The sequence below is a fragment of the Durio zibethinus genome, chromosome 25, assembly GCF_047325235.1.
Source record: "Durio zibethinus cultivar Kanyao isolate XHJ-2024 chromosome 25, ASM4732523v1, whole genome shotgun sequence".
Lineage (NCBI taxonomy): Eukaryota > Viridiplantae > Streptophyta > Magnoliopsida > Malvales > Malvaceae > Durio > Durio zibethinus.
The window spans coordinates 16,981,500-16,995,732 of NC_143186.1; the positions used below are offsets into that span (position 1 = coordinate 16,981,500).

The window sequence follows — 14,233 nt, forward strand, 5'->3', positions numbered from 1 at the left end:
TAAATTATATATTATTTAAAAATTCAAGATACAAATTATACAAATTTTTTATTCAAGTATCAGTTTATACAAATTTTTTTCAAGTATAAAGAATATAATTATCTCTTTTACATACAATATCATTTTTATTTCCCTTTTTTTTTTTGGGATTCGAACAATGTAAAATTTTTAGCAACAATCTTTATATGTCACTAGAAAAATGAAAAAAAGTGAACGAAATTTGGCTCATCAAAAAGTGGGTAATGCCCTTTGCGCTTAGGCTTTAGCCTTTACTGCTTCGAATCCTTTTTTGCTTTTCTTTACCAAATTCGTGGTTCTTAGGAACGGTGGTTTCAATGTCACAATCTTAAACCGTCCATAAGCTAAATCCTAAAGCCAACGTGTTGGATAATGAAGACAAGTTCTCCCACAACCAATAAATTTAACAAAACTTTTTCAGTAAGTGGATCCTATTCAACTTTTATATTTAATTTTATCCCTCATCTGGATTGAGGTTCAAATCTGTTCGGAATCTATAAAAGATAATTTTTCATGAATTTAATAGATGCGGCATAGATAAAGATGAGGATAAAACTACCCCTCCAAGTAAATTCCATTTCATACTGTGCAAATTATGCAAATGAGTAAGCAACAATGGCATTTATGGTTCATTGCTTCACATCCAAGGACAAAAAGAAAGAGCATTGCCGCATCAAAAGAACTACGACAAGGAATCATTGATGAAGTTTAAACGATCAAGACATGAATGCTGAATGAACATGAGGGTGATTGACTGAACAATTTCTAAATGAATCTATGGTGTGAAAGTTCGGAAAGAAAAGAAAAAAGATGCTGGATGCTGTCCGGAAATCACTAGCTGTAATCATTGTCAGTGTCATACAAGTAAATTTAGCACCATTTCTTTTTTATGGTAAGAACAGGTAATCACTAAAAAGCCAGAATGAAATACATAAATCACTTCAAAACGGAGCAAAATTCATGCTTGTCCAAATACATGTGCAAGGAATGGTACAATAAGAATCCAATGGCTATAACTTGAATCAAATATTGCATCAGAAAAAACGAGGCAATATTGCATCAGAAAAACAAGACTAAACACCTACAACATATATAAGCACTCCAGCCTCAAAATGTAAACCAAATATTATAATGCATTGTGCCTTGCATTTATTTTCATGACAAAACAAAACCATTATCTACAAGTAAAGCCTAGGAGTCAGGTACCTTGACCTTTACACTGTTCATATGATGAATAATGGAATGAGAACACACTGTTCTCCTCTACAGGAAATGGGCTGTCGATTCATCCCTTCACCCTCAACCCTTAGAGTGATGCATCCTTTTCCACCAAAGAAAAAAGCACATAAGCCAAAGCAAACAACTCTTCATGTTGAATCTACCGCTTCAACTTGCTGACGTGCCAGGTATTTCTCCCTTCGCTCTTTCTGAAAATACACAGAAATCATCAATGTAAGTAAAATAAGTTGGAAGAAAACAAAAAATGAGCACTGTTTCAGATGCTGTAACAGTAGATTACCCATTCATCAACTACAAGACCCTCCCCAACAAGCCGGGGACCTGTGTCTGGAGGAGGTTTCTTGCGTGCTTCGAGAGCAGCCTCAGCCTCAGCCAACTGACGCCTAAGTTTCTCCAATGCCTTAAGAAACAAGAATAGCATTATAAAGCATTCAAGAAGTAAATCAAGGAGCTATGCAATGAAAAAAACAAAACACTACTATAACAATTCAATTCTACTTACAGGGCTAGCCTGCTGCACATCTAGAAATACCACCCGTAAAATTCTTTCTACAGTCACTTGCTCCCTTTGTTCTTCAAACTGTAAGAGAAGGCATAAAAAAAAAAAAAATCCTGTGTTAGTACAGTGTCTTAAGTTTGGCAGGGGTTAACATCCAACTAGAAACATAAACATGAAGTAGTATAACCATAAATCTCATGTCCAACAAAGTACACAACCAAATTATAACAACAATAATAAAGAACCAAAAAGCACATTAGACATTAAATAAAAAGAAATATAAGGAAACTTTAAATAGTGTAAGGAAAATCTTATGCTTTAAAGGATCTATTGTAAATACCCCCAGCAGCAGACATGGCATCATATTGATAATCATGTAACATTGATTTCAGACAAAACCAGAACAACTGAATTTATCTAGCACTTCACATGAATGAACTCTATCCTACAACTACCTATTCAATTAAATGCTACCAAAATCCACATTTCCCTGTTGCATTTTGTGACTAAATTCATATTATGCAGGTCTTCCAAAAACAAGGTATAACATGATATAACTCTTCCTACAAACTAAGCCCTGCCCCAGCAATGGTCAGAAAAGAAAGGACAATGCTGAGCAAAATGAATGCAAATTCAGCAGATAGCAGGATCCCAAGCTGACAACTCATTAAAAATGTGTTTTCTAACCACAATTAGTAACGCATGTTAGACCCTCACATGAAACTAGAGCAATTAGCCAAACAACTAAAAACCCCTTAAACCAAATCCCACTTTACCCAAATAAGAACAACAACTACAGTGCTAACTTAACAAGTATCCATAAAATTTCCATTCGAATTTTCATTCACGTTAATGAATTGCTAACAAAACAAGGACCTCCTTTGAACTAAACAATAAACACAAACCCGCAAATATAGAACAAGCAAGAACAATTTCTAACTTACAAGCTCAGGCAAGTAATCCACCCCAGCTGTCACTTTCAAACTCATAATCTTAAATTTAACTTTACTCTTTAAATCCACCTGCACCTCATTATTCTCCGGACGTTCCACAAACTTAAACACTGCCCACAACAAATCAAAACTAAAACATTATACAAACAAAATCAAACAAAATTAGTATAATAAAATCTAAAAAAATTGTGCTGAGAAATTTTATTACCAGTAGCAATACTGCTTTCACCCGGCGCCAAAATGCCACCAGGTGGTCGCATAAAACAACTCTTCGGGGCAGTAGTTTGAAACTACAAAAAATAAACAACAATTAATTAAAATACCAGATAATTCAATAAAATCATCAAATATAATGCTATTAACTGTAAAAATTAATATTGAATTTCAGAAATTAACCGTTATAACTGTCGCAAGAAGCCTCATTTTAATGGACAATGAGAATATAAATAAAATTAGCATTAATTCACTGAAAAATCATTATTTTGAATGAAAACTATGTAAAATTACAGTAAATTTTGACGTAAAAAACAAGAGAAGTAAATAAAAAATAATCAAATAATTTAATTTTACCTTGAAAGCTACGTGAGATTTACTAGTGTTCTTCAACCTGATCGCACTTCTCACCTGAGTTCCAGGCTCATCTACAATTAAAAATAATAATTGCAAAATCAAAAGATTATAGAAAGTTAGCTTAAAAAGAGCTACAAAGTCCAAGGTTAAGCAAAGCGGGGTTTGTACAAGGGAAGTAAAGGTTATTAGTAGGATCGAGGCGAAGCCGGCGCCGAGGAGGGAGAAACGATCTGGCAATGGAAGAAACGGTGTTCGAGCGTTTGGCTGTAACTGTCTCCGTATGGCGGTTGCCGTTGTGGTTGAGGTTTTGAGTGGAGGATGAAGAGGAAGAGTTGTTTGTCGTGGCTGAAGTTTGCCAAAAGGGACAGAGACTAAACATCTTCCTCTCGGAGCTCCGCCGCTGTCGGTCTGCGATCGCCATGAGCCTCCGAAGTTAGTCCGTCGAGTGTTGCGTTACTAAATCTCCCTTTTGTCGTCGCTAAAAAATCCTCCAGGAATTGAATCTTTTGCTTGGTTTTCCTTTTTTTTTTTTTTAATTAAAAATATATATATATTTTTTTTTATTTCTGATTTTGGACATGCAATGGCCACACTATCGCGGAATTTAAACGCGAGTCGGATTTGAAATCTTTTTCTAATTATAGTTAATTTCAATTTGGAATCCGTAGCTGACATTACTGTACATCGGGGGTATTCATGTCATTGAATAAAGTTTTGAGGGTACTTTTGGCTTCAAGGTACATGCGCTCAAGAGTTCCTGAATGGTAGTCGTCGTATTAATATTATTTCTATTTTTTTGAAGTTCATTAATTACGGATTAATAAAATTAGGTGAAAATTAAAAAATGAAAAGAAGTGCATTTATAATTATTTCTATTTTTTTGAAGTTCATTAATTACGGATTAATAAAATTAGGTGAAAATTAAACAATGAAAAGAAGTGCATTTATAAAGGTTGGTATGTTTGTTGGAGGGTTAGTTGGGCAGTTAGGAATTAAATATTTAAATAAATTATTAAATAATTTCATTTTTTAATAATGTCAGCATTTTTAAATAAAAACATAGCCAATAAATACAAAATTCGCTTTTGACGTTAATAATGTTGGTTTTTTTTTTTAAAGAAATCATGCTGGGTTTTAAATTCTAAATAAATTGATATAGTATTATAATTTTTTACTAAATTATTTTTAAAAAATTTTAAGCCACATTTAATCCTTAATTTTTATTTATTTAATTCACATAAAAAGATCAGTTTGTTTAATTTTTTTTTAATTCATAATTTTAAATTAATAATTTACTTAATTTTTTTGAACTCAAATATTTAAAAATTTAACCAATACACATGATATTTGAATTAATATTTAATTAACAATTTATCTAAGTCATTACAACATGTAATCTTTAAAAATCTTTATCAACATTTAAAATTTGATCGATATTTATTGCATATGAACTTGTACACTACACAAAGTCAATCAAGCATGTAAAGTTTTTAATTTTTTTTTTTATGGGATTAGTTAATGAGCAGACTTTGGCATTAGCTCGATCAATATATTTATAATTTATAGATGGGACATTTATTTTAATAATCATATAATTGTTACTTCCTAATTATTATTATTTTTCTTATATTGGTCATGTTTGTTAGATTATTTTAATACAAGCTTGTATCATACATTCTTATATGTAAATTTAATAAATTTATGCCTCACTTATGAGATTCATAAATAATTAGGTATGTTTCATGTTGTGACATTTAAGGTTTCATTCCTAATTAAAATTTTGCACAAATTCATTGACCTATTCAATGAAACACAATTCTACACATATGATTAAATCATTTAAGATATTTTAAATGACTATAGCCCTTACATAAATGAAATCATTCGTTTAAAGCTCATATACATTAGGGTTCATCTTAGAGATAACAAAAAACTTGTTAAAATAAGTTCAAACTTGAATAAATTTAATTTGATTAAAAATATTTAAAGCTTAAATCTTAAAATTTGAAAAAACTTAGAATTCAAGAATGACTTAAACTTGAATATGTCCTTTGTAACATCTACTCAAATATTATCATGCCAACCTAGCAAATATTGCAAAATTTTCTTTTATTCAATAACATTACAAAAAACCATATTAATTCAGGAGGAGTAGGTTGAGCCTGCATGAGAAGGGCATTTTGTTGGCTAATAGATTGGTCACCAAACATATGTAAGGAATGGTCCATGTCTGTACTGCAAGTGATGATTCACAATTATTGCAAAAAAAAAAAAAAAAACCTTTCTCTGTTATATATCAGTTTTGATGTTTATTTTTTAATTTAGCGAGAAGGAATTTTTGGATTATTCAAATATTATTAAATAAAAAAATAAATATCAATATTAAATAATTAAAATTTAAAATTTAATTTAATTAATTCATGTAATTATTTTTTAAAAATAATATTTAATAAATTTAAAATTTAAATATTAATATTTGATATTTTTTGTGCAAACAAAAAGTAAACTTTAAAAAAATTTATATTTTTTACGAGATTTGATCTGATTTAATTTTAAATTAATTAAAACTTAAAATAATTACTTGAATTAATCCAAATTTAAAATAACTATCGGATAAAAAAGATCTCGGACAACAAAATTATCAGACCAACAAAGAAAGATATAAAAAAAAAATTTGTTTTTGGTCAGGTAGTTTTCTTCAATGCATTTAATGTTTGGGTTGTTGTTGGGTTTTAATGTTTTGAATATGGGCATGGGCTTATAATGTACTTATATATTTATAGTTAGAGGGTTTGGACCAGACAACGACTATTGTTTCCACTTGTCCGGTTCTATTTATTTTCTTGTAAAAATTAAACACTAATAGCTAGGAAGTAGTTTTTGTGAAAAAAAAAAAGAGGATTAATTTGGTGGATTTGAAAAAAATCCCTTTTTTAAATAAATTATAAAAATTTAAATTTAAATATATATATTTATATAATTATAATATTTTAATTATATATTTTATTTGAATCGAATTTAATTTAAATAAATTTAAAAATTATACTTAAATCTGTTTCATAAATTTTAATTTCTTATTTAAATTTTTTTAAAACTTGAGCAGTCTTTGAGTTTAGATAAATAACTGGACCAATGAAATGATTTAGTTGTAAGGCATAATTTTGTACATTATTTTAGTACATAATAATTCTTAATTCGTTCTTCAGCAACCAAAATATTTCTTTTGACATCTGATTTTGGGAAAAAATATAAATTTAAAAAGAAGAAAATAATTAGATAAAATTAAGCAAAAATGGGGCTTAGAAATGGACAAATATGAGTAATTATATTCCCTAAGTTGAGGGCAAAAGGTAGAATAATTTTGTCTTTGGATCTATCAACTTGCACTGTTTTTTCCCTTTTTTTTTGTTGGATTCAATAATTTATATATGAAAAAAAAAAAAGTCTATTCCATGATTGTGATTTAAATGGGTTAATTTTCCCTTTTTTTAAATTTTTTTTTGTGGATTAAATTCACCATAAAGAAAAATATTCCTATTTATGGAATTTACTTTATTTATTTATATTTTGTTTTATGGGAACTCTTTTTTTATTGCTATATTTAATTTCCTCCTGAATCCTTGTATTTCATTTCAAATTTTATGTCAATCAAGGGAAGATAAAAAGGACTTTCATTTCATAATTGCTAATTTTTTTTTCTATGTAGAAAAAAAAATCTTCCAATAACCAAAAGATGATGAACATCATTACAAAATTAAAGACTGTTTTTACCCATTAAATTTTCCTTTCAATCATGCCCAAATTCTACACCCAAAGTGCAAAAATGAGAAATCATATGCTTCAGCTCCTTGGGCTACTTTCCCAGCCCAAAGTACAGGTTATATGTTCAACTGATTTCAATATCTGATATTGAAACCATAAATTGGCACTTCAATTCTGATTTTTAACCAAAATTTTCATTGAATAATCCTGGAAAGGGAAAAGAAAAAAGAAGTTGAACCAAGTTTCTAATGAAATTTGACATTATGTGCACAAATAACACAAGGGTTTTAGTTTAATATGGACCCCAACAGCTTAAATACATAACTTTTCTTAGTGACTCTTCAGATTGCTTCGACTTCTCATCTCTCGATTTCTTTGACAAAGCAGAAGAAGATTGGGTAGCCAACTTTTTAGTCTGAGAATATTGTCTGATATTAGCCCTAGCATGTTGTTGAACTGATCTCAATGCATAGTTCCACCTGCAAAGCCCTTGATCTTTCAATGCCTCCACCACTCCAATGCTTGCTGCCACCATCCAGGCTGATTTCCTTGTACAACTCATTTTTTTTTATAATTATTTTGGGGTTTGATGAACTGAAAAACTAGAGAGAATTTGTGGGTTTTTGAGTGTGATAAAAGGAAGGAGGAGGTTCTTTTATAGTGAAAGTTTGAGAGATAGTGGGTTAGTGGAAAACAAATTAGTGCAAAACCATAGGCAGTTTTATCAACAGCTTGGGGAAGAGACCCATGGTTTTGTTTTTCAATGATCTGAAAGAGACAAAAGTGTCAATAGAAAAAGAAAGATACACTGACTTGACACTGACTCAACTAAATTGCTTTGGCAAGTGTATGTAGTTTTATGGAAGCACCAGGTTTAAGAGATTTTGACAGATAAAGAGGAGGATTATAGATTCACCGAGACTATTCCTTTTGTAAATTTTGATTGGTAAAACCTTTACAAGTGTGTGAAACCTGAGAATAATTGATCATTCTTGTCAATTTTGGTTACATGAGTTTTAAATACACTATCAAAATTTTTTTTTATCCCTTATATTTTTTTATTAAAAAATATTCATATATAAAATATTAATTTTATTTTTTAATAAATAATAATTTTATCTTTTTACATTCTAATTTAAAAATTTTTTAAAATTTTTTAAAATTCTCAAAAATAAAATTTTAAAAAATTTTAAAAGTTTCAAATATAAATTTTCGAGAGTATTAAGTTTTTTGAAAGTTTTTAAAGTTCTAGAAAATTCAATTATGAAAGCTTTAAAAATTTTTTGGAAATTTATTTTCAAAAGTTTTAAAAATTTTTAAGAAATTCATTTTTAAAAAATTTGAATTTGTCTAAATAAAATTTTTAACTTTAGATAATTTTTGCATTAATTTAAATCAAATTAATCAATAAACATATCAAAATTTTATTTACAATAAATAAAATATTTAAACGATAATTTAGAGTTAAATTTAGATTGAATTTGGATTGAAAGTAAGAGAATGAAGAAGAAATTTAAAAAAGTATGAAATGAAATGTAATTTTGTTAGATGGTGTATTTAGAAATAATAAAATATTTTATTTGGGAAGTAAAAAATATTTAATAATGGAATGTAAAAAGAAATTTTATGGGTGTAAATAAAATTTTTTTTTAACTGAATTCTTTTCATAATCATAAGTTAAAAGAAGAATTTGATCCTCCACCTCTTGGTCTAGGTTTTATGAGACATAAAAATCTGGATTTCGAATCAGAATTTTCTTCTCCTTATTAAGTGTTATGCCCTCTTTTTTTTTTTAAAAAAAAAATTCCACGTATCATAAGACTTTCCTATTCTCTAAATCTGATTAACATGATTGCAGCTGAAGTTCTAATAAATTTGATGCTCTTTTCATTGTCTGCATTTTTTTAGAATCCGAATTTCAAGTAAATTTCTTTGAAAATGAAATTTTGACTTAAAAAAAGATATTGTTTCAAGCATATTTTGAGTCTATCCATGAACTTTTTCTTATTCTTTCTATAATCTAAGATAAAAATGAAAATAAGAACAAAAAATAAACCCAGAAAATTTGAGACTGAAAAGAACATGTTTATCAAACAAAATTATATTCAATTTGATTTCATTTCTGGCCAAATCTTGAACCAGCCATTACTCATAACAAAAAATTTCAGAACATGCCATTTAATCCTACCTCAACCATAACAAAATTGGAGTGGGAAAAAATAAAATATTTTAGCATTTATGAACATTAAAATCTAATAGTATTAGGACCCAAACAGCTCAACTCCATGACTTTTCTCATCTTCTCTTCAGATTTCTTCATCAATCTATTTGAAGCAGCAGCTGAAGAAGGAGAAAGCATCTTGGCCTGAACAAATGATCTGATATTGTTCTTGGTATGTTGATGAAGCAACCTTATGGTATAATTCCATCTGCATATGCCTTGGTCTTTCAATGTCTCCACTGCACCTATTGTAGCTGCAACAATCCAGGCTTTCCTCGCGGCTGCACTACTCATTGTCGAATTTCTTGCAAATAGAATCGATTTGCAGCCTAGCAGGTTGATGTTACTGCTGTTGAATTGTTGATTTTGAGTTGGAGAAATGAAATGGTTGGTCTGTTTTTTTATATAGTGAAGAAAGATTCGGAAAACAACAGGCGGTTTAGCCAGATATCAGGACTTGGAGCTACGGAAAGTGCCCCTGGTTTTTGGAGACAAAAGCAAAAAACCAAGTGCTTGCTTTTCACTGTTTTGGCTTTGGATTTTCAACGCGTTTTAGATTACTTGGGGCAATCCAGATTCCGAACAGATAAATTATTTAATTTTTAGATCAAGATAGCATATATTTTTAATTAAAGTTACAAAATCAAGTTTAAAATGAACAATTCGAATTTTAATATATATAATTTTTTTTAGATGACAACCTCTTATTATAAAAATATTATTAAATCAATACGTGGTGAAATTGGATTTTTCATCATTTTTATATTGATAATAATTCTTGATCAATGTGTGGAAAAGATATAAATCCCACGCCATAATTAATAAATTGACCCGCACTGGATGCCTTACATCTCAATAATTAAATATTAAATACTTTTTTATTTATTGAAAATAACATTATAAAGCAATTAATAAAGAATAAATATCAAAACCATGTAATTAATTAAAAATAGATAAATAATATCACTTGCTGTTTTGTAGCCACTTGATTTAGATTAAAGCAAAGAAATGAAAAACTGTAGGCATAGCCGAAAGTAGAAACCCCTAGTATTTTAAATACCAAAAAATGCCTTTCCAACTCATTTGATGGATTTGTCGATACGCTTTGATTGAAGAATCTTTCGATAGTAATTAAAAGGGAAATGTCAAAGTGAAATTTCTAGAAATTTACTTTACACAGATTGTTATTTTGGCTTTAATTTCAAATTTTCATCTCTTTAATCAAAATTTTAAGCTAACATTAATAGAATAAGTAAAGCATTGAAGTTGTTCAAAATTGCCAATAAAATCTTATCTTAATGACAAACAAAAGGATTTGGAATCTTGAAATTTCAGACTCAATTTTAATACCTATTTGTTTAATTCTATGTTCCTCGGTTCTAACTATGCATATATCCTCAGGAACTATATAAATTCACACCTTCTTTAATTTCTTTTTTTTTATAGATATAACAGATTCACATTTTATAAATCATGAATGTATCAACAACTACTTAATCAAATCAAACATATTGAAAGATGTATTGAGGAGAGACTTTGAATTTGATTTTTGGAAATTTGAGAGTTTGCTCTCAATTTGTATAGAATCCAATCAATTGATTAGAAAAATCAGAAAAAAAAAAAAAAAAGGAAATGATTGGAATCCAAAATCTAGATTGAAAATTTCATATTTCATGACTTGATCCCCAATCAATTACATAGAGCCAAATCTTGCAATAAGAAAAAGCAAAAGGCTCATTAGCATCTATCCATATATATCATCCCTCTTTTTGATCTCCAACAAAACTTTCTATATATATGATCATAACATTAAAATCTAACAGTAGTTGGACCCCAACAGTTCAGATCTATGACTTTCCTCATATTCTCCTCAGCTTTTCTCCTCTTTTCCTCTCTCAGCTTATTTGAAACAGCAGCAGCACCAGCAGCAGCTGAAGAAGAAGAAGAAGAAGAAGAAGAAGAATAAGAAGAAGTCATCTTGGCCTGAGTCAAAGATCTGATATTGTTATTGGCATGTTGAACAAGCGATGTTATAGTATAATTCCATCTACATATTCCTTGGTCTTTCAATGCCTCCACCGCTCCAATTGTAGCTGCCACAACCCATGCTTTCCCTGTAACTCCACTCATTGTCACAAAGGGTAATGATATTTCCTACAGGTTCCTTCTTTTTCAGTTTTGGGTGTTGAAATGTAATGTTGGGTGGTTTTAAATGGTGGGGAAAGGTGGAAAACCATAGGCGGTTTAAGCAAGAAATGAAGACAAAACCAAGTGCTTTGGTGGGTTTACTAGACTTCTACTAGGCTGGAATTGTTTGGTTTTTGTTTCGATGCTTTTGAGATTCAATGGTTTTACGACACGGACGTATAAACTAATGGCTTAAACACGTAACCAAGAGTCTAAATCTACACAACTGAACTTGGCTTCTCAAGGAAATCAACTCCCTTTCAGACCAAACAAAGAAGAGCGGGGGGACCTTTGTTTTGTTTTATTGAATTTAATTTGCTAAGGAAATTAGCTAATCTTTGCCCTGATTTTGGGTTTCCGTTTTAAATGACCATTGTTTTTTTGTTTAGGTTGATTTAGTGGCGGATTTAAGTGTTTTATGTTAATTTATTATAATATATATATATAATTATCAATAAATTTATTAATTTTATTGATTAAAAAATATTTTTTTTAAAATTTTTTTTGAATGTCCATAAATATTTTATTTATACATGCGAATCCCTCATTGAATTGATTCATTAAGAAATTAAGGATTATGCATAATTTATCAAAAATATTTTTTCAAAATACCAATAAAATATTTTTAAGCTTTATTTGGGTATAATTTTTCACTAAGAAATTTTAACAATACATATTCCCTTGATGGCCTCTTACATTTATAATTTTGCTCTCTAATGTTCCACACAAATCGAGCCCTGATTAAAAAAAAAAAAATCTTTCACCATCAGCTGGACTAACCCTTTTGTAGGTGAAATGTGTATGTTTCTATAAGATTTAATAGATTTTCTTAGTCAAAGACTCAAATTTTCTTAACATTTATCTATGAAAAAAAACATTTAATTTCGAATTTATTATGTAATTTTCATTGGAAGTAAGAACAAGACAAATTTGAAGACACCAATACATTATTATAAATTTTACATACCAAAATAACAATGAAGGACAATGTTTACAATCCAAAACCAAACTCAATCATTTTTTAAAGTCACATACCATTGCCAAGTACCTTAAGTCCTTAACTCCCTAACTATAGAGAAGAGAAAACAAAACTCTATATACAAACAATCATTTAATCATTGGTTTTTTTCTCCAACAAAAAACCATGAAAATTACATTAAAATCTAACTGTACTAGGACCCCAGGAATTCAATTCCATCACTTTTTTTATGGACTTGTCGGGTTTCTTCACCTCCTCCCTCATCTTACCGGAAGCCTCCGCCAGGGCCGGCAGATATGGAGAGGAATGAACCTTGGCCTCGGTAAATGATCTAAGGTTTTTCTTGGCATGCCTTAGGATATAATTCCATCTGCAAATTCCTTGGTCCTTCAATGCCTCCACTCCATAAATTGTAGCTGCCACAATCCATGCTTTCCTTGTTGCACTCATTGTTTTCTTGTAAATCTTGATCAAGAAAATATTTTTATCTTTGAAAGTAGGATTGTGGCAAACGAAGAGAGAGATTTTCTTTTCTTTTTTTTTCTTTTTCTTTTATGAGTTAATGATGTGATGATGAAATGGGACTGGTCCCATTTATAATTGGGTTTGTGACTAAATATATATATTTTTTAATATATAACATGAAAGAGTATAAAACCATTGGCTAGTTGGTGTCTGCCAATAGTTTTGGAAAAGTTACAGCTGCGCTTTATTTTGGACTTAAAAACCATTTATTATTTTGCAAAGCCAACAAACTTGTGATGTGCCTTTACTTTGTTCATTGCATTTGATTTTGGAGGCTGAGGGTAAAGAGTAAAGAAAGCTTCCATGTGATTTTCACCTCAATTTATTCAATTTAATTTAGAATGTTTCTGATAAGAATAGCTATTTTTTTTATTATAGTATTTTCGTTTTCTCTTTCTTTTTTTTTCCGTCACCAAACACAGTGTAAGATTCTAATTCATGATCATCAGAGACAAAGTTCATATATAAATTTACCCCCAAAATTTTCTAATATCAAACTCAACTTTTGAACATATTTTTGATAGTTCAAGTAATATAATTGATGCAAAATTAGCATTACATATGTACAAAAAACGAAGGGGTAGCTTAATTTGGACCCCAACAGCTCAAATACATGACAGTTCTAAGTGCTTCCTCTGACTTCTTCAACTTATCATCATCCCTCAGTTTCTTAGCCAAAGCAGAAGAAGATGGAACAGAAACTTTCTTAGCTTGAGAAGATGATCTGATATTGTTCTTGACATGCTGTTGAATTGACCTTAGACCATAATTCCATCTACAAATTCCTTGATCTTTTAAGGCCTCAACAGCTCCAATGCTAGCAGCTGCCATCCAAGCTCTTGTTGAAGAACTCATATTTTTCTTTTTTCAACGCTTTTGGGAGGTGATTGAAATGAAAGTGGAAATGGGATATTTTGGAATTCAAAGACTAGTTTCTGCCTGTATTTTGCTTTGTTGAAGCGAATTTGTAAGCGGGTGAGAGTTTCTTATATAGAGGAAAGCGTTGGGAAAAAACCAGAGATGGTATTGCCTAAACAAAAGGAAAAAGCCAATGGTTTCAAGCAGTACTATGGGGGTAGTGGTATTATAATAAAATAAATGCTTTAACTGTACATCCTACAATGGAGACAATAATAGTAAAGAAATAGACAAACTCCGTCTGTTTAAAAAAAAAAATCGAAAATTATATTTTTATTTTTATATGTTTATTTGTCAAATTTTTGATTAATTAATGAAAAATGATTTATTCATCAATGAAAATTATGATAATTTTTTATGAA

The 14,233-nt window shown here is 29.5% G+C and overlaps 6 protein-coding genes across 6 annotated transcripts; all 6 read right to left on the reverse strand.

Annotated features, from left to right (window-relative positions):
* Window positions 1-924: 924 nt before the first annotated feature.
* LOC111276490 (vesicle-associated protein 4-1-like) lies at window positions 925-3,842 on the reverse strand. Its single transcript, XM_022862232.2, has 7 exons — window positions 3,448-3,842; window positions 3,280-3,350; window positions 2,918-2,999; window positions 2,701-2,819; window positions 1,760-1,837; window positions 1,538-1,657; window positions 925-1,445 (listed from the first exon to the last, which is right to left on the reverse strand). The coding sequence occupies exons 1-7, from the start codon at window positions 3,698-3,700 to the stop codon at window positions 1,386-1,388; spliced, it is 783 nt and encodes a 260-aa protein (XP_022717967.1). The 5' UTR covers window positions 3,701-3,842; the 3' UTR covers window positions 925-1,385.
* A 3,431-nt stretch (window positions 3,843-7,273) lies between these two features.
* LOC111276487 (uncharacterized) lies at window positions 7,274-7,685 on the reverse strand. The gene has a single exon (XM_022862230.2). The coding sequence runs from the start codon at window positions 7,601-7,603 to the stop codon at window positions 7,334-7,336; it is 270 nt and encodes an 89-aa protein (XP_022717965.1). The 5' UTR covers window positions 7,604-7,685; the 3' UTR covers window positions 7,274-7,333.
* Window positions 7,686-9,126: 1,441 nt separating this feature from the next.
* On the reverse strand, window positions 9,127-9,816 carry LOC111276486 (uncharacterized). The gene has a single exon (XM_022862229.2). The coding sequence runs from the start codon at window positions 9,554-9,556 to the stop codon at window positions 9,287-9,289; it is 270 nt and encodes an 89-aa protein (XP_022717964.1). The 5' UTR covers window positions 9,557-9,816; the 3' UTR covers window positions 9,127-9,286.
* A 1,097-nt stretch (window positions 9,817-10,913) lies between these two features.
* Window positions 10,914-11,392, reverse strand: LOC111276485 (uncharacterized). The gene has a single exon (XM_022862228.2). The coding sequence runs from the start codon at window positions 11,390-11,392 to the stop codon at window positions 11,072-11,074; it is 321 nt and encodes a 106-aa protein (XP_022717963.2). The 3' UTR covers window positions 10,914-11,071.
* Window positions 10,914-13,321, reverse strand: LOC149511706 (uncharacterized). The gene has a single exon (XM_089754146.1). It carries the CDS (start codon window positions 12,876-12,878, stop codon window positions 12,606-12,608), a length of 273 nt encoding a protein of 90 aa, XP_089610272.1. The 5' UTR covers window positions 12,879-13,321; the 3' UTR covers window positions 10,914-12,605.
* A 146-nt stretch (window positions 13,322-13,467) lies between these two features.
* LOC111275777 (uncharacterized) lies at window positions 13,468-13,808 on the reverse strand. The gene has a single exon (XM_022861288.2). The coding sequence runs from the start codon at window positions 13,806-13,808 to the stop codon at window positions 13,539-13,541; it is 270 nt and encodes an 89-aa protein (XP_022717023.1). The 3' UTR covers window positions 13,468-13,538.
* Window positions 13,809-14,233: the final 425 nt, after the last annotated feature.